The sequence below is a fragment of the Canis lupus genome, chromosome 4 (genome assembly GCF_011100685.1).
Source record: "Canis lupus familiaris isolate Mischka breed German Shepherd chromosome 4, alternate assembly UU_Cfam_GSD_1.0, whole genome shotgun sequence".
Taxonomy (NCBI): domain Eukaryota; kingdom Metazoa; phylum Chordata; class Mammalia; order Carnivora; family Canidae; genus Canis; species Canis lupus.
This window is the reverse complement of record NC_049225.1, coordinates 21,687,311-21,712,719: the sequence shown is the minus strand read 5'-3', so window position 1 is coordinate 21,712,719 and position 25,409 is coordinate 21,687,311. Positions and strand designations below refer to the sequence as shown.

At 52.0% G+C, this 25,409-nt stretch overlaps 1 protein-coding gene and 1 long non-coding RNA gene across 18 annotated transcripts in view; one reads left to right on the top strand and one right to left on the bottom strand.

Annotated features, from left to right (window-relative positions):
- Nucleotides 1-2,692: 2,692 nt before the first annotated feature.
- COL13A1 (collagen type XIII alpha 1 chain) overlaps nucleotides 2,693-25,409 on the bottom strand; it is a 148,649-nt gene continuing 125,932 nt past the window's right edge. For 8 of the 17 annotated variants that reach the window (XM_038534174.1, XM_038534171.1, XM_038534172.1 and 5 more), the window contains 10 exons: nucleotides 23,733-23,774; nucleotides 22,794-22,820; nucleotides 21,805-21,885; nucleotides 18,464-18,499; nucleotides 15,546-15,599; nucleotides 14,426-14,479; nucleotides 13,385-13,420; nucleotides 8,287-8,373; nucleotides 4,684-4,722; nucleotides 2,693-2,924 (listed from right to left, as the gene is read on the bottom strand). In XM_038534174.1, the coding sequence (XP_038390102.1) occupies nucleotides 2,922-2,924; nucleotides 4,684-4,722; nucleotides 8,287-8,373; nucleotides 13,385-13,420; nucleotides 14,426-14,479; nucleotides 15,546-15,599; nucleotides 18,464-18,499; nucleotides 21,805-21,885; nucleotides 22,794-22,820; nucleotides 23,733-23,774 (459 nt within the window). In that variant the 3' untranslated portion in view covers nucleotides 2,693-2,921. Of the gene's footprint in view, nucleotides 2,925-4,683; nucleotides 4,723-7,298; nucleotides 7,377-8,286; nucleotides 8,374-13,384; nucleotides 13,421-14,425; nucleotides 14,480-15,545; nucleotides 15,600-18,463; nucleotides 18,500-21,804; nucleotides 21,886-22,793; nucleotides 22,821-23,732; nucleotides 23,775-25,409 lie in introns of all 17 variants that reach the window. The other 9 variants (XM_038534186.1, XM_038534175.1, XM_038534185.1 and 6 more) reach the window with 5 other exon arrangements.
- Nucleotides 15,655-24,917, top strand: LOC102157087. The gene is made up of 3 exons (XR_005357922.1): nucleotides 15,655-15,871; nucleotides 24,221-24,339; nucleotides 24,587-24,917. It is a non-coding gene; the product is annotated as an uncharacterized LOC102157087 (long non-coding RNA).

The following is a 25,409-nucleotide window of genomic DNA, read 5'->3' as shown; positions in this document are numbered from 1 at the left end:
CCACCCAGGGATCCCAGGGTTCCCTACTTCTAATCTCCCTGCATTCCATTTGACACAGGGACAAGCTGAGTGAAGGTCCCAGTTGGAGAGGCCCAAGAGGAGTCCTGAAGTCAGGAGTCCTCAGGTACACGCTCTCGGCCCCTGCAGAGGCGAGGTCCTGGCTGAGGATACACCAGGCACCAAAGCTCATGGAGAGACAACGAGGCTGCATACGCAGAGTCTGCCCCAATGAACGGCCACCCACTGGGCAGGGCCTCGTGGTCACTGAAACCAGGCCCTCTTTTAGTCTCCAACCACTAGGCAGCTTGAAGTGACATGTGTGGAGGACCCTCCCGAGCCCATCTGGGCCTGTCACCTCCTCTGTACTTATTTCTCCTTGGCACTGGCTTTTAAATTTTTCCTCAAATGTATTTCTGTGCTATTCTCTGCATTCCTGCGAGGGGCCTTGGATCCCTGAGGTGCTAGCTGGGGGGCGGGTAATAAGGAAATGAATTAACACCAGGACTGAAATCAAGTACAAGAGCCTTCTACTTGGCCAGTTTACCTGGGCATTCAGCTTGCACAGTGCCCGGGCTCTGGAGCCTTCCAGCTAATGTTTGACTCTAGTCTGAGGCCATCAGTGGGCTTGGATCACTCCAATGAGAGGCTGAAAGGGAGCAGGTCTACGAGACCCAGGTACCCTGATTCTTCAGGACCTCCATTGGGGTAGATGGAAGCAAAAGGAAGGGATGAGGAGGCGGCCCTGCAAATGGTGGAAATGGGCAAATCTCGGGGAGCAGGTGTGGGCAGGGCTGCATTGTGACTTTCGTGGGCTATAGACACTTTTGCCTTTGTGGCAAAAATTAGATTTTAGGACTGCTCTGGTAGAAAGATGAATATAACCCTGGTTGGATTCATTATTAGAGACTCATTTTTTTCTCCCCTGAATTTAAAAGAAATGAAAATGGAAGTATTTTCTTAGCCCCTGAAAATACTATGGGCCCGGGCCTGTGGCACTTTGTCTGATGAATCGGCCCTGCCTCGGGGTGAGAAGCATCCCTGGACTCAGGATTACTTGGAAAAGGCCACATCCTAGCGACCTCCCAGCATTGGAATAGCAAGCATGCCAGCTGGCAGCTTCTGCCCTGTGAGGGAGGGGACAGGTGAACTCTGTCCAATGACCAGAGAGGCCAGCTCCACTTTGCTTGTCAGACGAGGAAGCCGAGACCCAGAGGAGAAAGCCATCTGATTCCCCAAACATGGAGTGGTCGGCCATCTAGAGTGGGAATGTTGGGATGGTTGGTCCATGGGGTCTGGGCAGCCCGTGGTCCCATTACTGCAATGTGGCAAGGGTCTCACGAACGTGAAGGCCCCTCATATAGAGTTCGTGTGACTGTGTGTACAGAGTCTGAGCTTAAGTTTGCCATTGTCCTGTCTATGAAGAAAGGATATATTAAGAAAAATTAAAACTAAAATTAAATAAAAAGGGGGGATGTTTATAATACTCAAGCAGTTTGTTATTTTCAAGTCCTGAAGCAGCACCAACTTATGTTTTAAAACATCAAACAGGGGCACCTGGGTGGCTCAGCAGTTGAGCATCTGCCTTTGGCTCAGGTTGTGATCCCGGGGTCCTGGGATCGAGTCCCACAACAGGCTCACCATAGGGAGCCTGCTTCTCCCTCTGCCTATGTCTCTGCTTCTCTCTGTGTGTCTCTCATGAATAAATAAATCAAATCTAAAAAAAAAAAAACCCAAACAAAAAAACCATTGAACAGTAAACCTGTGTGCCACACCACAGGTAGTACTCATGTAGACTTTAAGGCAGGTTTCCTGAGACCTTTACTAAGCTGCGTGCTATGAATAGAACTCTATAAGACTCTATTTATTTATTTAAAAAAAATTTTTTTTAAAGATTTTGTGGAGCCCCATGCAGGACTTGATCCCAGGGCCTTGGATCACAACCTGAGCTAAAGGCAGATGCTCGACCACTGAGCCACCCAGGTGCCCTAAAACCCTATTTATTAAAAAATAACACAACTTCGGATTGCCAATCTGGCCCAGATCTGTGAGTATGTTCTGAATACTCTTGTTGGAGTGGAATGGGACTAGAGGCACACCTCTCAGCAGCTAGGGGGGAGTGGGCCTTGCAAATTTGCATTAAATGAACAGCCACCAGCAGCAATGGCTGTTACTACCAACTGCCTCTTAAAAGAGAGAAGAACACAACACTGAACGCAGTAACAAATAGCCCTTTGGGATTCTGGAGACCCAGCGGATTTCAGCAGAGCTGAACTGGAACTTGAAATGCTCCAAAGGCACCATAATGAACTTGGGATGTGTTACATACAAGAGGCCTTGCTTAAGTGACCCCCCTTCCCTCTGTTGGATCTCACATTTCCATACATTCCCCTATACCTCTGAAGACCTTTGCTTCTGGGACTTCCTGCTTTCACAAGAAAGAATGTATTTAATGTAATGATTGATCAGGATCATGAGTTGCCACGTTTCATTTTTTTTTTTAATAATAAGAGTTTAAAATATTCTTAGACACACCTAGTTGGCAAACACCACTGACGTCCACTATCCCGTGAGTTCACACATAAGCTAGCCAGCACCTGGGTGCCGGCTGGCCCCCTTTGGCACCAGAACACAATAATTTATTAAGCTTCAATACTTAATAAGTGTGCACAAATATCATGCAAACATATGCCCATACTCACAAACAAAAAGTGTATTAGAGTCGTAGACTTATACAAAACATCTTGTAAACAAAAGGAAAGAGGTTGGCATTTTCTGTACAAAATATGCAGGTTTTTCTTTTTCTTTTTTTTGATAATCTGTAAGATGCATCATACTTCTGGCATTTTCAAAAAGTGAAAACTGTATAAAAATAAATATTCTATGTACAAACACACACACAGGCCAATCCCAGGTTAGAGGCATCACTGCAAAACAAAAACACACAAAACGATGTAGAGTTAGTGTTCATGGGTCTGTGGGTGTCTATTTCCCTTGTGGGAAAGGAGGGTGCTCTTTGCAGGTTTGGGGTGGAGGGCAGCTCTGGATGGGGGAACCACGGCCCCCCGGGGGGAAGATCCTGGAGCTGTCTGCACCCCCAAAGCAGAAAATCATTTTTGCCTTCCTGTCACCCCCTTCTTGGACACTAGAGGGCACCTGCTCCCCATGTGGCCTTTGAAGGTGCCTCTTGATGAATTATTGCATCTTCACAGACTGAACCTATGGTGTGAACCAACAGACAGGAGGCTCTCTGGTTGCTCCCCCAAGACACTGTAGCTCTCGATAGTGGCTCTTCTTCCCCTCCTAAGCTCAACCACTTCCATCTCCTAACCATCAGCAGCAATTGTGAAGAAGGAAATCTTGGAAACACCTCATTCGATGAGCTTCTTCCCTGTGTTGGTGGAGTTTTAGCCAGGTCTAGGGGAACCCACCAAGGGGATGAGGCATGGCTGGAGGGGTGGGTTCTCAGGGCGCCATCTCCCTTGAGACTGAGCTTTCCCTTTCTCTGGTCAAGGATGTGTTGGGTACCTGGGTGCGTAGGGACTCCGCCTTGGGCCTGGTGGAGCCATCCTGGTGGCTTCACTACTTTTAACTCAGTCCTGTGAACTGATGAGACTCTGGGCATTTAGCACAGAGGAGCTCTTCGTCTGACTGTTAGTGTGCTCTGCTGTCACTGAGACAGGGCTAGATTAGCTAAGCACAAACTCTTGGACATGCTGGAGTCTCCAGCCCTTTCATGAGGACAAAGCAACACCTTGAGACCACGTAAGATTGTGAGCAATCTCAGCGGGAGCAGGGTGGAGGGAGGCCGCAGAGGGAGGGTGAGCAGCACGGCAGCTGCTACCTTTGCTTCGGACCTGACTGGGCTTCTGGATTAGCAAACTGATGGCCCTTGTCAAGTTGACACACAAGTCCTACAGCCCAGCTCCTCCTGAGGTCCCACTCAGTCAGAGCCCCCCTGTGCTTTGGGGGCTCTGACTGAGTGGGGTGATTTCATGCGGGGGCAAAGCCCTGTGTTGTCAGCTTTAATAATGGTGAAGCCAGGGGCAAAGAAATGAAACTCACTACTGGTAGGAATTCTGGGACCTCAGGAGAGGCTGGGCTGTAGGACTTGTGTGTGCAAGCATGAAGCTCTGGCAGCTTAAGTTCAAGGGAGAAGGGTAGAGTAATGGACCGGCCAGTCTCTACGAGGAGGTAGAGAAGCTGTGTGAGGGTACAGGTTAAGCAACACAGATTTCCTACATCTGGATAAATGTCACCATGTGGCTTAATGGCTTCAGTGACCACATATGAACGCTGTGAGAATTGCTACTGGTAACTAATTTTCAAATTAGTTGGTCCAGTAGTCCTTGGAGGAAAGGTGCTGAGCAGATTAACCACATCACGCATAAAGACGTCAGTTGTGTGGCTACATGGAAATTTCATACTCGAGGGTCTGCTGAGGCCTTAAAAGGCATTTTTTAAAAGTTCTCTGAGTGCAGTGTGTGGGATGTCTAATGGGCACCTTTGGGATTGTTCAAGGGGAAGGGTAAGTGGTGATTGTTCCTTTGGGATCGTTTCTTTCTCGACCTATGTCATTTGCAGAGAGGCCCAGGACGGAAATTGCATGTGCTTAATCACACTTGAGAATGGAGCCGCAAGTACACCTGTGCCCCCAAGAAGCCGCAAACCACTGGGCAGCCTTACCTTGTTCCAACAGCCCTGGACCGGTAAGCCGTCTTCACCCTGCAGTGAGGAAGGAAGGCAGACGGCTCAGACTCTGACACAGCTCCCCAGGCAAGTGGGACGGTGTGGGGTGGGGAGACAAGGGCCACAGATACTGTGGCAGCGGATCAGGACACAGCCCATCTGTTGTCTACTTCTCTGCTCCAGGGCAGAGCCTCGGAAGGGGGGAAGCAAGCCAGGCGGACTTCCCCTTGACTAGGGTCACCTGTAGTTACAGTGCAAGGCCAGGAGGGGCTGCCCCAGCCTGTGGGGTCAGCGGGCAGGGTGACCTGAGTGCCCTGTTAAGGACAGCCCTAAGCCCTGCGGGTCTCTGCTCTGGCTGGACTGAACGCCAGGTATTCTCGGGTAAGTCGCTCAGCACTTGGTGGCCTGTCTCTTCCTCTGCAAAACCTGGGGAAGGCATGGTGGTATGAAATGGTAGCTAAGATGCCCCCAGTCTTGGTTGCCTCTCTTCCTTAGCAGTAGGAGGAGGACGTGTAGGCAGGTCCCCTCTGATAATCAATAAGGAGGAAGACGGGACATGAAGGGGCAAGCATCCTCACAGGTATTGCAACGTGGTCCTGAGATACAAAATGGGGAAAATGGAGCTGAACCGGGACAAAGATCTGGTTCTCAGTGTGTGTCTACTAGAATCGCAGCCCAGATTCTAGAACTCACACTCCAGGGCACAGAAAGGATGGACACAGGGTTTCAGGGGACCGGAGCCAGTGGTCAGCCCAGAGCAGGTTGAATGGGAGCCCTCTGTGCCCCAGGCTGATTTCATCACCATGGCAGGTGCCTAAACCTCTCACCTGGCATTCCGCAGGCAGCCGGCCCGACCCAGAGGCCGAAGAAGCCTGGTTATCTTGTACTGAGATAGATCCCCCCGCCCCCCAAGTCCACGATAACACAGCGCAGGAGACCGGGAGAAGACCAACAATGAGAAACATGACAGGGAAGATATAGACACTTCTACAGCAAAATTAATAGACGAAGGACACATCGATATGGGATGTTACTGGAGAAAACCCCGTTTGCATGAAGGACCAAATAAAGATGACCTTCATTGTCCCCTCTGGGTCAGGGAGGGTCCGCAGGGGGAGGTGGTACATTCCAGGGCTTCATGAAGACCTTCTGCCCCTTTCCCCAGCCCGCCACGGTGCAGCACTTCACATGGACTCTGGAAGGGAGAGGAGCCTCCGAGGGCCACGGCGGCATTCCCATTGGCACATGATGGTGACAGGGGCACGGAGGGGTGTGAGGCAGGCAGAGGGAGGGTGGGAAAGAGGAGCAGGTGGCTGGGGCTGCAGCAAGCAGAACTCACGGAAGGCATGTGGCAGACGGGAGACCTGGCTGGTGGTTAGTGGAGGTGCTTTGGAGGGACCGGGAGTCCTGTGGTTGCATGCTCGGGTTGCATGCTTGGGTTGCATGCTTGGGTTCATCTGGCCAGGCGATGGGGAAGCGGGGTGGCGAGCAGGGATTTCAGAGATGGGGAAACAGAGAGCAAGCTACTCTGCGCTCTTCTTGTGTTGTGTATACTGGTCCTAAAATTCTCTTCATGGAGCTCTGTGGTCACGTCGCAGGGTCACACAGCATAGTTTCTCATAACTTGCCCTCTTGTCTTTAGAGAGAATTCCCATGTGACCTTGGGGCGGGATGTGGGACCCGGAGTCCTCATCTGGGGACATGCATGGAGAGGGTTCCTAAGTGCCTCCCCATCTTCTCCCTTCTTTTCCTCAATGACACCCCCAAACTTTCTATTCTCTTCCAGACTTGCCAGTGGTGAACCATTTAAAGATGAAAGGAAGGGAAACCAAGGGAGGATTTTCTAGTGTCTTCCAGGGTTTCAGCAAAAGGGATGAACCCTTTAGCATCTAAAAATCCTGATCTTGGACCATCCCCTGGTTCTGGGGGTATCACTGGGGCAGCTACCCCAGACCCAGCCTGGAAGAACAGGCAGGGTGGCCCCGTCCCCTACTTTAGTTCTAGAACTTCTCAGTCCACCTGTGTTTATGAATATGCTCGTCTGTCCTGTGCCACCTCCTGAGAGATGGTGGAGCAGGAAGGGGGGTGGGACCAGCTCAGGTATCTCATTCAAAGGTTTTGCCAGGTGCTCAGCTGATGCTTGCCGAACCAACCGCAGCGTGTGAAGGAAGAGAAGTCACAGTTGCTAAGAACCTGTCCAGAGAATCCGCTTCCCTAGGTTTCTATCTGGGGGCAGGTTTGGCTGGAAGCAGCTGTGAAAGGAGCTAATATTCCATTATATATATAATGTGATGTATATCACATCCTCTTTATCAGGTGCAGCCAAAGCTGGCTTTGGGGTCGAGTAGGATGGCTTGCATTCAGAGGATGTGCTTTTGAAGCAGCTGCAGGAAGAAGCCAAAAAACCATCCTGGCAAACTTTGCATGCTCAAGGGGGCATGGCAAGAGCCCTGGAGGACCAGCCAGGGCAGGGTGACCCTTAGAGAAAAGGGGCAGGAGGCGTGCGGTGATGGTGGGGGTGGGGGTAGGCATCTGGGGAGACATGCAGGCAAGAACCACACACGTGGGGAAGCCCGAATCGGCCATGCAGGCAGGGGATGGTGATGCCATACCAATGGGCATGGGGCATCCAGTCCGTCCAGCCCTGGTAACCCCGGCTCCCCTTTCTCTCCTTTAAAACCTCGGTGTCCCTGTTCACAAAACCAACCACGATGATTATTTAGGTGAAGGCTGGCCAGCTCCGACTGTGGAGTGGAGAGGCCTAAGTCCTATCCCAGCCAGGATGCAGGACCCTGCAGGTATCTACAAGTAGGGCCCAAATCTCAACTGACTCCCAGTTTCCAAACTCAGCTTTTGTGCATTCTTTGGCTTCCTCACGAGCTGAGCTTTGGAACATGTACAACCAGCCCCCTCTCCGTTTAAAGATTCACTTGGAATAATCACAGATGAACTTCAAATTTAGTGCATCATAATTTGCAGAACCTTCAAATGGATTGTGAAGGCAGTTGAGAAACCCAGCTCATGAGCCCCAGATCATTCCTAATAAGCATGTTTGGGGGTGCTTCCTGGGGGGTAGTCCATCTACTGACTTTGGTCTGCTGGCTAGTGGGCATTGGGAGGCCGTATATTAAAGGCATCCTTTCTGGCCTTGTTCTACCCCAGGGGCATAGATGGACACCCAGGTCCGAGTGTCCTGCATCCTGACAGAGGATTCCGACAGCTTGAACTGTTGGCCACAGAGGTGGTCACAAAACGAAGAAGGCAAATGTTTGGCTCACAAATGCTACACTGGCTTCCAAAGCCATCCTGGAGCAAAGAGTTGAAGCCTGCTCCAAAATCCCTTTCCTTGGGGAGAAAGTTCTTATTTCCATACACCAATTGTTCTGCATCTTCAAAGGAAAGGGATTTAGCCAGAATGACTTGCAGCTGTGGTTGGAGGGTACCACCAACAGCGCAGATTCTCCTTGGCCAAGTGAACAGACTTGGTAGCATCAGTGTAGACAGTCACTTGTCGTCTTAGCTTATTTGCCTTCTTCGTTTCGAACTTGCAAACCTCAAGGAAGAACACCAGAACAATGCAAGTGATAAATGAAGACATACCAACGGGCAGGGGGCATCTAATCCAGGCGCTCCTTGGTCTCCCTTATCCCCTTTGGGCCCTCTAGAGCCTTTCTTCCCCCTCTCCCCCTGCAAATAATGGTTTAGTCCGAGAGAAAAAAATAACATCAAAACTTTAGGATCATTCACGTGTTATGGTTAGAAACAGAAAAAGGAAAAAAAAAATAGCATCTCTTAATTAGGATATTCTTCCCAATTGGATTTGAGGCCAGCACCCCTCCCCATCTCTCTAGAAACTGGGAACTTTGGCTAAAGCTGGTGGGGGTGGGGAGAGGAGGAAATCGGACCTGGGGGTTCAGAGCTGGAAGGGGAGGGAAATGCAGTGGAAGTTATTTGGGGCCAGTTTTGCTTATTTGGAGCCCAAAGTGGGCCTGTGATCAACAGAGGGACCGATTTCCTTCTCTTGGAAGGATTCATTTTTGAAAGACTTTGAACTGACAACTTTTGTCCCAATAGGTTTTTTCTCTTTGATATTCTATTAGGAGGCAAGATCATTTTATTTAGAGCCGTGGTGTGTGTGTGTGTGTGTGTGTGCGTGCGTACACAAGTGTGTGTGAACACGGTCCATGTGAATGTGTGCACATACACGTCTGCACATATGGGTGTGTGATTGTGTGCTTGGGCAGGTGTCTACAAGTGTATGCATGTGCATGAGTGTACAAGTGTACTGGGTGACCCCTGGCTCTCAATCAGGTCCTCTCATCGTATATGTGTCTCTGGTCCACCCTGGTCTGAATCCGAGGCAGCTATTTGTATATACAGAAGCTGCTTCAAGGAACTCTTCTGTTTCTGAGAAACTTGGTAAGCATCATCTTTCTAAATCGAACCCCATTTTGTACATGTCAGGATCACTCTCTATTTCAAGAAGGGCTGTGGGGAATTGTTCGTGATGAATTTGAGTTTGGATTTTCATGTTGGGTCTCCTTGTAAAGGGGCCAAATGTGCCCATGGGGCGTCTTCTTGGGAATGGTTCTCCTCTACTACAGGAGGCTGACTGTCTAATGTTGGGGGGTTCCTCGTGCTACTCGAGGTGGACGAGGCCTTGAAGGCAGGTGGCACAGTGATCAGAAGAAAGCCTTGGAGCCAGAGCGGGTCCTGCCTCTTACCAGCAGTGTGTCTTTGGGAAGTTACTAAACCTCTCTGAGCCTTATTTTCTTCACCTATAGAATGTGGATAATAACACCTGCCTCAAAACTTTGTTGTGATGTCTTTGTGCACGTTAAGGACTTACTAGTGGCATAGAGTATGTGCTCGTAATGAGAGCTGCTTCATGATGATTACAGTAGTGATGACTACTTCTCACGAGCCAGTGCTGGAGCGAGGCTGCCGCCAGCCGTATGAGCTGGCATGACTACTGTGTTCCCGTAGTGGAAGGCTGCACAGTTCCTGAGGGGGAGGCCAAGGACAAGAATATTTTTTATGTTTCTCTGAACCTTTGGAAACTCCTCAAATGTCTTGATTCCAGAGGTTTTCTGTAATTGCCAGTGGCTTGTTCTGAGTGAATTTTCTAAAGTGCAAACGCTGACTTGGAAAATGATGCATTCAAGAGGAAATGTGTATATGCGTATTAGGTGTGAGGCTCTGAGCAACACCCACCAAGGGGAACGTGATGGCATGAATAGCCTCCGAGTAGGTGGGCCAGCAAAACCCCTAGCTGTTGGGCTGGGAAGCCCCATGTAAACCTTCCTAGCAATGTGGTCCCTCGTTCTCCTTGGGTCAGGCCAGTGTAGGAGTGAACACAGTTTTCCACGTCCAGAGGGTGGGCAAGGATCCTGAGCAAGGAATTGGTGGAGATGAGGTTTCAGGTCCTGGATGATTTGCCTATGGGCAACAGAGGGGAGGCGGTGGTCCTGACTTTCAGGGTGGGTAGCTGGCACCATGGGCCCATGTTCTAAGGGCCCAGGAAGAGGCTCTAAAGTGGGGGTCCTAGCTTCACCTACATCCTCCCTACCTCCCAGCCCCGAAGAGTGGCATGAAAGAGGCCCTGCAGAGAGGGGTTCTAGGTAGGGAAAGGGCAGATGAAAGTCAAGCAGCAGAGGTTTCTTTAAAAAATAGAGATATATTGATTTTAAGTTGAAGCTGGGAGAGTGGAGGGGGAAGATGGGAGGCTTGGGGTCTGGCAGTGGGGTGAGCGCGTCTGCAGGGAGAAGTATTGAAGGAGTGAAGGAAGGAAGAGTCCAGCCTCGGCCAAAGGAGATAACGGAGGGAGGAGAGGTAAGGAGGCCATGGGGGCCTGGCTGAGCAGGCGACTCATACATGCACCCCATGCACAGGCACCCCAGACGAGGCGTCTCACAGAGTGACAGCAACCGCCCTGCATGCATGCAGACCTTCCAGTTGGCTGGCTTGCAGGCAGCTCCACCGCTGCACCCTAACTTCCCGATGCCATGTGTCAAATTCATGCCACCCTTTATTTTTTCCCTCTCCCTTCCCCTTTTTAAAAGTAGGCTCTGTGCTTGAACTCACGACCTCGAGATCGAGACCTGAGCTGAGATCAAGAGTCTGATGCTTAACCCACTGGGACCCCCAGGAGCCCAGGGCCATCCTTTATCGGGTGATGAACTTTTTTATCCTAAACATGGCTTCCGGGCCAAAATCCCAGGGCTGTTAGGGGTCAGAGTGTCCCTTGTGATAAGGACAGGACATTCTTTCCACTGCTGTGTGTATCCTCTTAGAAAAACGGCCTGTTTGGAGCTCTGAGCCTTGTGGGCTACTACAAGGACCTTCTTCCTTTCGTGTCCCGCCTTCTGTTGCCTGGTGGGACACAGAGAAGGGTCATTTTGAGATGGTGTCCCCATTCACTGTAAGATGGAGCAATAGGCTTGTGGTGCACCCACCAGGGCCTCTCTGACGATGACGACAACAGGCCCAGGTGTGACACCCGGTGAAGTATGAGAGCTGTCTCAGGCAGCCACCTTCTCACACATGGTGGTGGGTTGGGGTTGGGGATTGGGACACCTGCAGCTTTGCCTTCACAAGTCACAGTGAGGCTTCTACCTAGAATGGCATCTAAGCCCTTCTGGCCTTCTCCCTTGACCAAAGTGTCATGAGCTTCCAGGCCTCAGAAAAATGACCTGTCCATGGCAAAGCACCGACTCTGCGCTTTGGAACTTCCTTTGTCGGGAAGGCTTTATTACTAAGCCGTCGCATCTCCCTGCAAAAGGTCTGTTAGGGCCAGCGGTATAAAGAGGTCTGTTTAAGGAGGCGAGATGCAGGATGGGGGGTCTTCCAGGACATTCTAACAACCCGAGAGTCAGATCTCTTGAGTGGAGAACACAAACTGTTCCTTGGTTCGGAAACCTGCTCTTTGGAGTAAGTCAATTATTCTTTATGGCTTACTCGAAAGTAGGTTCATGCAACTTGACTGTTTTCTGGACTTGAGTTTTACTAAGTGACATATTGGCCAATTTATAGTGGGGCGGGGGAAGGGTTGTAAAACTTCCTTAGGAAGGAGATGTGGAGAAGCAGCATTCTTCCACTGATTCCTGGGACCTTACTGGCTTATTTGATAACCCCAGATGCCTACCTCAGAGCCTCCAGGCCCTTGCCACCCCTCTACCTGTGACAAGGGCATTTGCCTGCCCTGCCTCCACCTCTAGGGCAACATGATCACCGCCACCCAAGGACTAGTTTCTCAGCTTTCCAATAACTCTCTGCCATAAGCCAACTGAAAAAGTCTTAAGAAATAGTTTAAAAATATTAATTGAATGTGATAAAGACAACCAGAACACTTTAGAAATAGATTAGAAAGGAGATTAGTATGCCAGTTAAGAGGTGGAATGATCAATTTTTTTTAGTGGCCTCAATTCTTTGATGGCACAGTAAGGAAGGTGAGCTTCCCAGCCTACCTTCCTAGCCAGCACCTTCCTGGAAATAGGTCTGATAATTCCGGTGGTTTCTAGACTTGGTCTTCCATTGAAAGTTTGGGAGGGGTCACTCTGCCTGCTTCTTATTTATAGAATATATGGAACATATTGAGTTACTTTCCACCAGCTGCCAAAAAAGGAGAATTTAGGGATATAAAGGAGTTCAATAAATATCTTAAATGGAAAAGCCTAGAATTGGTGCAAGATATAAGCATACAGATTCTGGCACTTTCTATTCATGATCATGGCTATCAGTGTTCAAAGATCATCTGGAAGACCTGGGATCTAGGAGCCACTTGCTCTGCCTCTAATGCTCTGTGTGAGCTCAGTATATTTTGTCGTGGTTCTGGCCTGCCTCTCCATCTGGTCTTCCACTTGTTCTCTTCTCCCTCTAAGACCCCGGGACACCATGACCTGCTAGTAGATGCACTGGGGTGTCTAGGCACTGTGGGTCACACTCTGGGGACTACTGTGATGAAGCAGCAGATGAGACATTTTGTGAACCGACCCACAGCTCATCTCTTGGTCAAATGCAGTTAAAAGGTCCCTGCAGGGCCCAGATGTGGCATGTGTCATATACATGGCGTGTGTCACATCCTACCACATGGCCATGGGTGCTGTGGACATTCAACAGCTGTGTCCTGGTGATGACAGCAGAAATCAAAGGGACAGCCAAGGACCTCAGAAGGTGCAATTCATTTCATGGTCCTGCGGACCCTTTCCAAGAGAAATGAGGGCTGTGACACTTTTTTAAAGGGTTGGCTGCTTACAACAGCTGTCTGCTTGTGCTTGGAACCGGAATTTATTTCTCTCTCACCAGTGGCCTGGGCTGCCTGGCGAAATGAAGTCTCAGAAGGCTACGACTAGGCAATGAGGGGTCTAAAAAAATACCATTCAGGGATCCATTAGCAGGGCACTGTAGAGAGAGTGGGCACGTGACTCCCGTTGCTGGATGGCAACGCTAATCTGATGGCCACCGTGGGATTTGATCTCCGCTTGTCATGTGGAAAAATCCATGCTTCCATTTCAGGATTAGGCCCCGGGCTGCCTGCACGCTACAGAGTAAGCTCCTCACTATAAAACCTTGTAATTTAGGATGATTTACCAGGAAGAAGTGTATTTGCCAATGTTGGGTCAGGAATCCCCAATTGATCATTCCACCACATCATGAAGGCATTAGTAAGCAGAGCCAAAGTGCAAGGGCTCAGACTCACCCGGTTTCCTTTGTCCCCGGGTGGTCCGTGTAAACCCTGCAATAAATCCCAGAAATGAAGACACATTAATGAGGAAAGACAGGATGGCCGTCCAGGCCTTCCTTCCAGGCTCATAAGGTCTTCACCGATGCCTAATTCACCAGAGACAGGCTTCGATATCCCCACTGTACTGAAGGGGGACAAAGGGACTTGACCTCAAGACACATCTGGGCTTTGCTCAGAACACGGTTCTGGTTTTCTCGCTCTGCAGCCAAGGCCCTGGACCGCAACCCCGTTCTAGCTCACAGATGCCAGTGAGCAGCAGGTGCGGAGGACATGGTCTGGGTGCAGAAAAGTCTCCTGCCAGAAGAGGTGTTTGCTTGGCTCTCCCGCCAGGCTCTTGCTAGAAAAGTAACCCCAAAGCTGTTCATACCCTCTTTGTAAGGTACGGGCTATTCTCCCTGTCTTCTGCTGGGGGAATGGCACAAGGCAAAGACTGGCCTGGGTTGGCTGGGGCAAAGCTGCTTGGGCAGCCAAGCATGGGACTGGTGAACAGATGTACAACCTCCAAGTGGGTGGGAGACAAAGGTCTTGGCTCTCTTAGGCCATCAGCTTTTATAACAACACAACAGAAAGTCTGCTGTAACTGGGAGGCAGTGTCTTGGGAAGGCTTCCCCTCTCATGAAACATCTCCTTCTTGCGTTTTAATGATCCGGATTTCCTTCTGCGTCTCCTTGATGGCAGGGGCCATAGCACATTCATCTGTGTGACCCCCACTGCGGTGGGAGGGGCCCATATGCCTCTGCTACATCCCATCAGATGGTCCTCATGGCTGAGGACCCGGTACCCCAAGGGGACCATGTGTCCTGACGTTTGCCTCGGGCAGTGCCCAGCAGGGAAGCCCCACCACCAGTTGGCTGTTGGCAGCTTCCTCTGTCCTGGGGATCAGCATTCTCACTTGGCTCTGGATGTTTGCTCCAGGCTCTGGATATTCTGTTTTGACAGGGTTTCTGGGGGGTGGGGGGATAGGTGGAGAGAAAGCTCCGGTCGCATGGCACTTACAGGAAGCCCAGCTGCTCCTGTTGGTCCTGTCATCCCAAGGTCACCTTTGCTGCCCTGAAACAGGAGAAAGAAACCCATGAGGCCTCCCTGACGTGGTGACCACCTCTCACCCACCGTTGTCTGTTTTTGTACGAAGCCCCGGGAAAGCTCTCTGGTCCCTCCAAAGAGCCCTCTATGATGCAAGGGCTCAGCAGAGGGTGTGGCTGGTGTGGGCGCCACCATGTCGAGGGGGCCGGGAGGCCCCTCACCCTCCCTCCACCAAGGCCCCCTGGAAAGACCGGACAGCGCCCCGAAGGTACGAGCTGGCCTCAAGCAGGAGCAGAGCGGGAGACAAGGAGCAGGAAATGAGCAGGGACAGGGAAGGTGGGGACGAGAGCAAGAGAACTTCGTTGAAGCACAACTGTCACCCCTGAGAGCAGCCATCCTGGTCCCCAAAGTGGCTGTCATCTTAGGGAGGGAAGCCCGTGCCCCTCTTCAGGAGCTCCCTAGCACCCATCCCGCAGGGGTGTGGGCTGTGAGCCAGGGGGTCAGGGCCTCCCCTGAGGCAGAGAGCTCGACAGGTGCCCCGAAGAGGTCCAGCGCCCCCAGCAGCCCTCTGGTGGTCTATGCCCCAAACGTGTGGAAACCGAGGTCTGGCTGGGAAGAGTGGACCCGGATGGGACGGGAAGCTCTCCTCCTTCACTGAGCCAGGCCCCCACCAGCACCGCACACACACATTCACTCCCTGGGCTGCCGCCGTGGGACATGGCCTAACACCCTGGCCTCCCGACTTCTCGATGATGCCAGGATTTTCTTACACTACTGTCACTGCATTCTATGCTGCCTCCCTAAATCGTCGCAAGGCTTAGGTGTGTCTGCCCCCAGTAGCGCCTGGGGCCTGGCCAGCCTGAGCCAGGCGACCAGGAGCTGAACACAAGAAGTCTTCTGTCTGCTCATAGCGATAGAGCGAGCACCCCAGGCGGCCAGCTTCCCCCCAGGCTGCTGTGAGGGTCAACAGGAGAGGACACGGATGGGGCACTGGCTTATTTAGGGGGAACGGGTTGGGGCTGAGGGCCTTCGGCTGGGCCGGGGCCCCGGCCCTGCTCCGGGTGTGCAGGCTCCTTGGTGACCGAGCACTCACCCTCTCGCCCTTTGGTCCTGCTGGGCCTGGAACTCCGATTGGTCCTGGAGTACCCTGGGGAGGTGAAAGAAAGCAGAGGTGAGGGGCCTGCTGCCGGAACTGGGGTGGGGAGCCCCGGAGCCCCGCCCGGCGCTGCAGATGAGCAAGGTCCAGAGGCCCATTTTCAGGGTTGGCGAGGCCAGGCTCGTTCAGGGCAGTCATTGGACTGGGGTGAGTTCCTGTTTGGGGTGGGGGCCTCGGGCGGAGAGGCCTCCCCCTGCCTCAGAGCCAGATTTGAGGAGGGAAACCCTTTTGCTTCACAACCAAGCTTGCCAAGGCTGAAAACGGTAGGAGAACTGCTGCTTCGTTGGCTCCCTGAAGCGCTTGGGAGGGGTGGATGCCATCCCGGGGTGGGGGCAGGGGCTGGCACCTGTTTGCTGTTGCAGCTTCACATGCAGCGGGGAGAGGGGGGCCTTCATGCCACAGAGACCGATGCAGATGCACACACACAGAGGCAGGCACAGGGGGTCAGCCAGCCGCCGCTCCCCCTGTGGTCCCACCCCCCACCCCACTGCGGTCCCTTCAGCCTCCAGTCCCACTCCCCGGCCCTATGGGGCAGGCTGGCCTGGACAGTGGCCGACTGAGCTTTGGGGGTCCGCTGGCACTGGCCTGGAGGCTCCTGTGTCCTACTGGCTCCTGACTCAGGGCTCTGGGGGAGTCAGGGTAGCTGGAGCCTTGGGGCCAAAGCCCAGGCTTGCTATGACACCATAAACACCTTCCCCCACCTTCACCTCCCCCAGATTCCCGATTTCCCCCTGGACTAGATAGTGTCTATGTTTCAGAGCTTCCACTGCTCTGCTTCAGTGGCTACATTTTCTGCACAGACGAGGACCTGGGGATGTGGGGCTGGGTCATGGGCAGTCCCTGGTGCTGCTCTGGGGCACGAGCAAGTGGGGAAGTGCTGATTTACTTTACAAGGGAAAAAAAGCAATAAGACATCCTCCATGCCCCCTTTGCAGCTACGAGGGAAGACTATGGGCATGAGTGACAAGAGCCTGTCAAAAATGAAAGAGGCTTGATCAAGGCCATGGCTGAGAACTCCAGAGTCACTGGCCAGCTTCAAGTCAAGCCTTGAAGGCCAATCAACACTGAGATATTGGAGAAGCTTCTTGGCTCTCTGAGGGTTCATTTCCCCCCCTGTAAAATGGGGATGATGACATGAGTGCTTTCGAGGCCGCTGCCTGGTTAAAATGGATGAACGCACATCACACATTTGGCACCAACAAAAGTTAGTATTGGCAGGGCAGGGTTATTCTTCCTGTAAAACTTTCCCTTTAAGGATGTGATATTGAGTCAATGAGAAAAATAAAAGCTGAGGTCCTAAGGGGGGCAAATTCTATGAATTTGCACTGCTCCCCTCTGTCCAGTAAGAATGGAGCATGTAGTGGAGAAGATAGTTTTGGTTTCCCTGATTCCAGCCACAGGTCATCCCCCTCGCCCTGACTGGCCACCTGGGGAAGGCACACTAGGTGTGGGGAGGGTGCTAAGGGAGGGGTTGAGGAGGAGCAAAGCCATAATAATTCCCAGAAAAGAGGTCTAGTCTCCGAATGGGAGATCTATGGTGTGGCCTCCACACACGCGAGTTGGTGGGGGGGACGCGGGAAAGGATGGGGTCTTGGGGGAGCCACGTCCTCTCCTCTGCTTTAGGAGGGCACCTGCAATAGAGTGAGACTCTGAGTGGGGTTGCTCTTGGTCTTCCCACTCTGAAAGCTCTAGGCTCCCGCTGGCTTCAGTGGTGAGGTCCACCCCCAGGGCCCAGGGAAGGCCTGCTGGCCTTGTGCTTTGACATCTCCCCGTACCCCAAGGGCACGACCTCCCTTCCACAAATGAAACCCTGCAAATTTATCTTCCCCACCGAATGTCATTCCAGCCAGTTCAGTAGAACCTGGTCTTCTAGGCAGATCATGCATCTGTAGCCTCAAAAACATCCTGCAAGGGCCGAGCTGGGACTCCCTGGCTGGAAGGGTCTGGGCACATACACAGCTCTGATTATGGCTCGTGGGCAGGGGAGTTCAGCCTCCTGGCCCCTGATGGTCAGTGATCCCTAGACCCAGTGGGAATGCCACTTCTCTAAAGACCTCATGGGGCACTCTGGGAGGGGCCTGGAAGGTGGAGAGGAGAAGAGACACTCTCTTTCTGATGCTTTAGTTGTTTGTCACAAGAAGGGCCAGATGCCTTCTAGTCATGAGTAGGTGATGCCTGTTTTCTGGAATCAGAAAGAATGGAGGAAGAGGGGACCCTTCCTCCTTTGTTCTGTATGAACTCCTGTTGAGTGGCAGGGCGGCCATGGCACCACAGGAGGTGGCTGTAACATGCCCACAGAACCCTGAGCTGGGCCTGTCCCATGTGATCCTAGATGCTACACCCGCTCTCACCCCCATACACACCAGAGGGGGCTACACAGGACTAGGAAGCCCTTGTGGGCAGACAGGAGATGGACAGAGCTCACAGCATGAAGACAACACAGCATGACAGGCACATACAGACACTGTCGTGTTTGGTGGGCATGAGTCATGGTCCCAACCCCTGGGGTTGAACTCCCAGGCCCCACTCCACCTTCTGTTGGGAACAGAGTCTGTGCTGCTGGAGCAGCCTTCCACCCCATGGCCAGCGGTCAGGAGATTCAGATTTGAGGCCCCTGGGTTCATACGATGGCCAGGGGAATTCAGATGAAGGCCATCCATCTTTGGCCAAGAGGCCTGGATGAGCACTTCTGACCTGAGCATAGACGGTACCTTTCTGGTGCTGGTGCTGGGATGAGGCATGACTCACTGGGAAAACGAGGCCACAGCGGGACAAGGACAGACGAGAAGGGTCACAGGCCGGGGGGTGGGGGATGGAGGGAGGGCGCTGAAGGGTAACAGAGATGTGACACTCACCGGTGGCCCAGGCCTGCCGTCCAAACCTGAAGCTCCCTGGACAAAGGGAACAGTTTGACCAAGAGAAGGGAAGGGGAGGAACGGGAGGGAGAGAAAGGGACCGGGGAGGGAAGAGGTGAGTGAAGCAGTGGCTCCGGACAGACACAAATGCTGGTCATCAAACAAAACGGGAGAAATAAGCTTGGGAGGACAGGTGATGGTATTCACACGGAAACCAACAAAAACGGACACTGAGTGCAGTGTGGCCAGCGGCGAGCAGGCCGGTGGAGAGCAGTGCAGACGGCCCTTCTGATCCTCTGTGCCCCGCCCCCTCCCTCCTGGTAGCCCCTCTCAGGAATCCTTCTCCCAGGGGGTCGCAGAGCTCCGGGGACACACGAAAGAGAGGTCACGGAAAGGTGTCTGGAACCAGAGGGGGTGCATCCTTCCCAGGACCAGTCTCACTGCCGAGGGACTAGCCTCCGTGGAAGGTGGGTTGTCTTCCCAGCCTCTCTGGCACAACCGTTGAGACCCGGCCAGGCCGGAGAACCAAGGTACTGGGGTACGGGACCTGGCCTGGGAACGTGGATAGACGCTGGCCCGCTTCTGCTCCAGCGGGGTGGTGGTGGCGGTGGTGGGGTAGGCCCTCGGGTGTTCGTACTCACGATGCCTGACCTTTCTCTGGCACTGTGTGGTTTGCAAAGCTCAGCACAAACTCAATTCATTCCTGTTCTCCCAGACAAGGGCCCTTTTATAGAAAAAGGCTTTGGGGGCTGCTGATGGGGACAGAGGTCTAAGGCCGTGTATGCTCTGGAATAAACTGGCTGGCAGGTAGGATGCTATTAAGACCCACTTGCTATGCAGGGTCCAGTGATATATGAGGTGGGGATAGGTGCTCTTGCTCTAATGCTGGGCTGGGAAGCTGCCCCCAGGGCCCACCTAGGGGAACCAGAGGGAAATTTATCTAGTGATTCCCATGTATCAAACCAGAGGGAAGGCAGTGGAGACACTCTAGCCCAGTAAGGATTGAGTTCTTAAGAACTGCTTCCAGCTGAGCCTCAGAAATGAGCCTAGGCCTCAGGATTTTAAAGGTGGGGGAATGCCCCCGAGCAAGGAAGGGTAGGGAATAAAGTAATGGGTAGTAGGATCCTACAGGGCCTTCCTTCTCCGTTTTAGAATCACAAAGTTCTGGGATGATCTTGACTCATGGCCTAGAGAGCTGTGGTTCTCAACCCCACGGCGACATCAGAATTTCCTGGGGGACACGTAAAATAATAGAGATGCTTGGGCCCTACCCCACCCCAATTCAACCAGAGTCTCCATGAGTGAGGCCAGGGTAATGGCGTGTTTGAAAAGCTCCAGGCAACTCCAATGTGCAGTCAGCACTGAGAACTGCTCCCATAGGGCAAACAGGAGGGACTCCATAGTATAGCCTGGAAAAACAGGCTGTTACTATATAACATAAAGTATTGGGGTGAAGCTGAAAATCAGAACTTTAACTAAATATCCACAACCTTTGTCTATGCAGTAACAATGGCGAGTTATCTTGAGGGATCTGGAGCAGAGGGCACAGACTGGCAGTTTCCAGGCCATATGTGGGCCACTGACGTATCTTGCATGGTCTACGGGTTGCAAGTAATTTTGATCTAACATTAGAAAATGGGGAGATATTGCATAAATTTCCAGATTGTCCAGCTTCCTTGGAAAAATGAGACTATCCAGAAATACTGGGCCCTCATTCCTCAGAGACAACCGTCTGCCGAGAGGGAGAGGGACTGCTCTCCTCAAGAAGGGACACATGATCTCCAGTGTGCCATAGTCCTCACTACTCTCTCTTGTCTCTCAGGTCCTCGTTCATTGCCATTGATAGATATGCTTGCTGTGTGGTTTTCTTAAGCTAGCAAAAGAATTTCTCTGTACCCATGTCCCTACTTGAATGTTGACACATTAAAGATAGACCGGGCACTTGGTCTTTCCTCTGGCACTTTCTTTGTTTTATATAACCTGGTTGGTCTCTGTGCCATTTGCATCTCGACCCCCTGACTAAATTCTCTGGTGTTCTCTAGGGCACTGGGGCCATGAAGGTGGACAAGGAGAGACTCGTGGTTGAGTCGGGGCAGGAAGGCCCTTTTCTAGTAAGGAGGACTTAAACATGTTGGATACAGCTTGAGACACGGGAAAATGTCTGCTAAAGTCATCAGTTTTCTATAGTCTGTAAGGCACATCAGCTCCTTAAATGTCCTACATTTGATGCACTAATGAGGGTGTAATCATACCTTTTGCTCTTGCTGTTTGGTTGCTGTGATTATATTAACCAGACCTTCAAGCTCTGCCAAGCTGGGGTAATTGGGCTTCTCTTTGTTCTCCTGCTCTTTATGGCTTCCCAGGGTGGGAACTGGCCTTGCGCCCAGGACAGAGGAAGCCCTCATGGCTGGAATGAGCCCCTTTGCAAGGCTGTGGTCTTAGCGAAGGAGCGGCCTCTGGCATGGCCTAACCACTGACTTCATGTGTGACCTCAAGTGACTCTTTCTTCTCTGGGCCCATCAGTAAAATGAGTAGATGGATCACTAATGTCCCTTCCAGCTCTTGAATGCCAAACCACAGAGTGCCAGCCCCACCAGGGTGTGAAGGAGGATGAAGCCCAGGGCTCCAGGGTGGTGTTAGAGGGCACTCACCTGGACACAGGCGAGGCAGTGATGAGGCCGTGAGCCCACTGGAGCTTGGGGCAAAAGATTCGCCCAGGCCAGGCCCCACATCTGGAAATGTAGATGCCTCCTGAGCAGGCCCTCGCCCTGACCTGGGGTCTGATCTCAGGGCTGGCTGAGATGAGAGATCTGAGTGGCCTTAGCCTGCTGGGACCAGAGAACCTGCCTTTATGCAAGCTTTTCTGCTGTGGCCAGTGCTTAGGAGCAGAGATCAGGGGCTCTGCTGGGTCTCAGTGGGAAAATAGGAGGGAGATGGAGAACATTTGACCCTCTCATTGCTCCCAGGTCTTCCAAGGTTGGCTCCCATAAGGGCAGATTTTACTGCCTCTGAATCAGGCACATGTAGGGCCTAAGGCTGTTCTCAGCCACGTGTGGCTCTCCAGCTGGGTGCTCCTTGCAGGGGGGCCCTGTCGGGATTTAGCTCTGCATCCTCCCCACACCCAGGCCAGGACTTGGCCCAGAGGAAGCCCTTGGTAAGGGAATTAGAGCCTATGTTCTTGCCCAGGTGGGAAGGCAAACTGCACGGAGTTCTGGAATGCTCAGAACTTTAGAATCTCCAGTTTGGCAGCAGCCTTCTCCCAGGGTCCTGCACCCTACCCTAGCCTCCTCGTGACCACCCAGCTGGGCTCCTCCGAGGTTTGCTGGCTCTGAGATACTTACGGGTAATCCCAGTGGCCCCCGATCTCCTTTCTCTCCCTGGGCACCCTTCTCTCCTTTTGCTCCATCAAGTCCTGCTTCCCCCTGAAGGAAAGGGAGGGGGGAGATCACAGAAAGGCATGTCTCAGACCACTTGTTCTTGCGTTCTGGGGTCCTGGAGTTGAGGATGGGTTGGGGAGACAGGGGCAGGTAGAGGATGAAGGAGGGGTGGGGGGAGGTGGCTGGCCCATGGATGGCAGGCTGGTCCACAAATCCTGGAATTCCTAGCCAGTTTCTTCCTCTGTTAGAGTTCTCAGTATTGCCATAGTTACTGTGAGGTCCCCAGAGGAAAAGGGGATGGGTGGAGCGGAGACAAACCCACAGGGCGGTTCCAGGTCAGGCTCAGGCATTTGCAGAGCTGGAAAATGGGCCTGCAGAGACTGGCTGGCAGGTGCCTGAAATGCCAGCATGGGGGGGTCCCGAGCTAATTGGGACAAAAAGTGCCCAAGAGTCCCCTGAAGAATACTGGAGCGGGAGGTACAGGCCTATATGCCATCAGCCCTCAGCCCTTCTTACCCAGTTGAAATGGTTTTGAAGGGGGAGATTGGGAGACATCCCCCCCTCCTGCCAGAGACCAGAGGGCTTGGACCTGGGGAGGGGGCCCACACTACATCCTCTCTGTGTCCCATCTTATACTTCAGGGTGAGTGAGAGGACTGGGGCAGGGTACTTGGAAAAGGATTTCATCATTTGCTAAGAATCCAACCTGTTACTCATAGGGTGGATTAATGGATGGGGGAAATTCTAAATCTGAAGCCTGCCCAGTATCAGTGATGGGTGTTAAAAGCACTGCAGGGCTTCATTATCTCCTGGGTGTAACCAGTGGCCAGCGTGTCACATGATTCCATGTAGGGAAGGGGCCTGGAGTACCTGTCTCTGAAGGACTTTCTTTTTGGTCCTCATTGACACCGCCCTTCCCCCCACCCCAGCACCTGTCCCAGGACCTCTTCTTACCTTTGGTCCAGGAACACCTTGGAGCCCCTGCATTTGGAATCAAAACACAGCACCTCAGAACTGCATTTCTAGTTAAGTCAAAAACACCTTGTCTGCAGGTTGGACCACAAAAGAGCAAGGGCCTGGGGTCCCTGCCCAGGGAAGGTGGAGGGAGTGCTAAGAGTGTTTGTGCTGGGGGCTCCCTGGGGTGGGGTCTGAGCCAGGCCTCCCCAGCCAGGGACTGACAGAGAGTCTCTCTGTGACCCCCACGGCTGACCCAGAGTCTCAGGAAGGGAAGCTTCAGAAGGAACACAGCAAAAGTTGATTAAATTACTATATGCAAAGTGCTTGGAGCAGTGTCTGATATGTGATAAGTCTTGGTAAATGCTGGCTACCATCATTATTAACTCCTGTTCTGCCAAAGACAATAGTTGACACAGTGCCATGAGTTCTGGGAATCCCACAGAGGAAGGACCAGCACCTATTGGTTTAGCTGCATGCATGGGAGCCCTATAAAGGTTTCATCTTATCGCCTGTAACCTGGAAAGGCCAATCCAGTGGGGCTGGTTTTAAAGCACTTTCCATCTTAATCCAGATCTTTTAGCTAGCTGATGAGTAGGAAGGAGGAAGGGGGAGAGCAGACATCTGATGGCAAAGGACAGAGCTTAGTGGCAGAGGGACTCCTGCAGGGCAATGGGACCAGACCCCAGGGCTGCCGTGCCAGTCAACTGTTTCCATGAAAGCTGGCAATGCCCAGGCTCCTTGGTGTCACTGAGATGGTGCCTGTTTCACACGGGAGGGAAAAGGAGTAGGGAGGGGTTTGTGCGTAAGAGATCCCACCCTGGGAGGAGGAGGTGACAGTGACCTGCGCTGAGATCAACCCCAGTGACCACCAGGGGCAGGGGATGTTAGGGACCCAGTCACAGTGGACTGAAATGCTGACAAGCCCTCCAAACTTACCTGGGGTCCGGGGGGCCCCTCTGGCCCTGGAGGCCCAGGAACCTAGAATCCAAAGGGAGATGATTAGCCTACCCGCTGGTACACTCCAAGAGGGCTCCCCTTCTGACATGGCCCCGGGTCCAGGTGGGGACAGCAAAGCCAGAGGGGGACAGAACTTCCCAGCATGTGGTCTCCCGAAAGGAGGCTGAGAACAGGGCAGAAACTCATAGCAACTCATTACTCCACACAATGTTGAAAGAAAAAGAAACCCCAAACATTGCCAGGAAATGCTGTCAAAATGTCCAGACTTCCAGATTTTCTTGGAAAAAAAAAAAAAAAAGAAAGAAGAAAAACCTGGCAGCCCGAGGCTCTTGTTCATGCATGGCAGTAATTGCCTGGAGCTGAATAAAAGCTTTCCCCTCCAGGTGGGACACGAGATCTTCAGATTACCCCAGTCCCCACCACTCCCTATCGTCTTTGACCTGGAACTTTGTGTTCATTTGTTACAGGCCTGGCCCTTGGAGGCGTTTGAACTTGAGACCTTTGGCTCACAGGAGCAGAGATTGGCTATGTGGAAGAGGCGGGGAGGCTGGGCAGCTTTTGAAGACTATCCCTCAAGTCCCCTCAGGTTTGTGACAAGACTGCTTGGTCTCTGCTTCCCTTAAAGGCAGAGTGAAGTGGAACAGATTCACGCAGGACGGGGAAGGCAGAGGGACTCAGGGGGTCTTCCCCTTTCTGGAGGATGGTGTTCATTGCAGATTCTGTTTCTGGTGAGGGTGGGCATCCATCTGCTTACACTCAGCCACCCAAGAGGCAGGAGGGATGCCTGAGCTGGTCACCCCATCTCAACTTTGGGGCTCTTCTCGCCTTCCCAGGTTAGAATCCCACGGAATGTGGCCAGGATGGTGACCCCTCTGCAAGGCCAACAAAGAGGAGCCCCTGCACCAGGTTGACCCGGTACCTCTAGAATCCGTGGACTCCTCAGCTCCATCTCTTGGAAACTCTATATTCTTTTTTTTTTTTTTTTAAGTTTACTACTTTCACCCCTCTTATTATAAATAAGTGATTCATGAATCCTAATTGTGGTGGTAGCTATGCAAACCTATGAATGTATTAAATAAAATCCACAGAACTATACACACTCCCCCCAAAAAAAGTCAATTTTACTGTATGATAATTTTGGAAATAAAAAAATTAAATAACAGACCCATTAAAAATTTTTATAAATTAAAGGGAGCTGAAAGAATGAAAAGAATAAGTATGTGATTACTCCTAATATTTTGCTTTGTTTCCTTCCACTCTTTTTGGACGCATAAAATGTACTTGAATGTATGTCCATACTTAATGATGATTATATATATATAATTTGTTTCTCTGCTGTTTTTCATTTAACCCGAAACCGGTTTTCTAATTTTTTTTTGTATGTTCCCCACAAGCCTCCTTTCCGTGTCGACTGAGCGGCATGAAATGAGTTCCTCCCGGGCCAGGGCTTGGAGCGGCGCTTGGCACAAGGAACGCTCCCAAACATGGGGACTATTATACCATTAGTATTATTACCATAAGTTATTGAATCATTTCCTTCTTGTTAGAAACGTAGGCTGTTTCCAATTTTTACTTTAAATACTTCTGGAGGGAACATTGCTGTGTGTAGTGGTTTTCCTGAATCTTGGAGCATTTCATCAGGAGGCCACCCGTCTC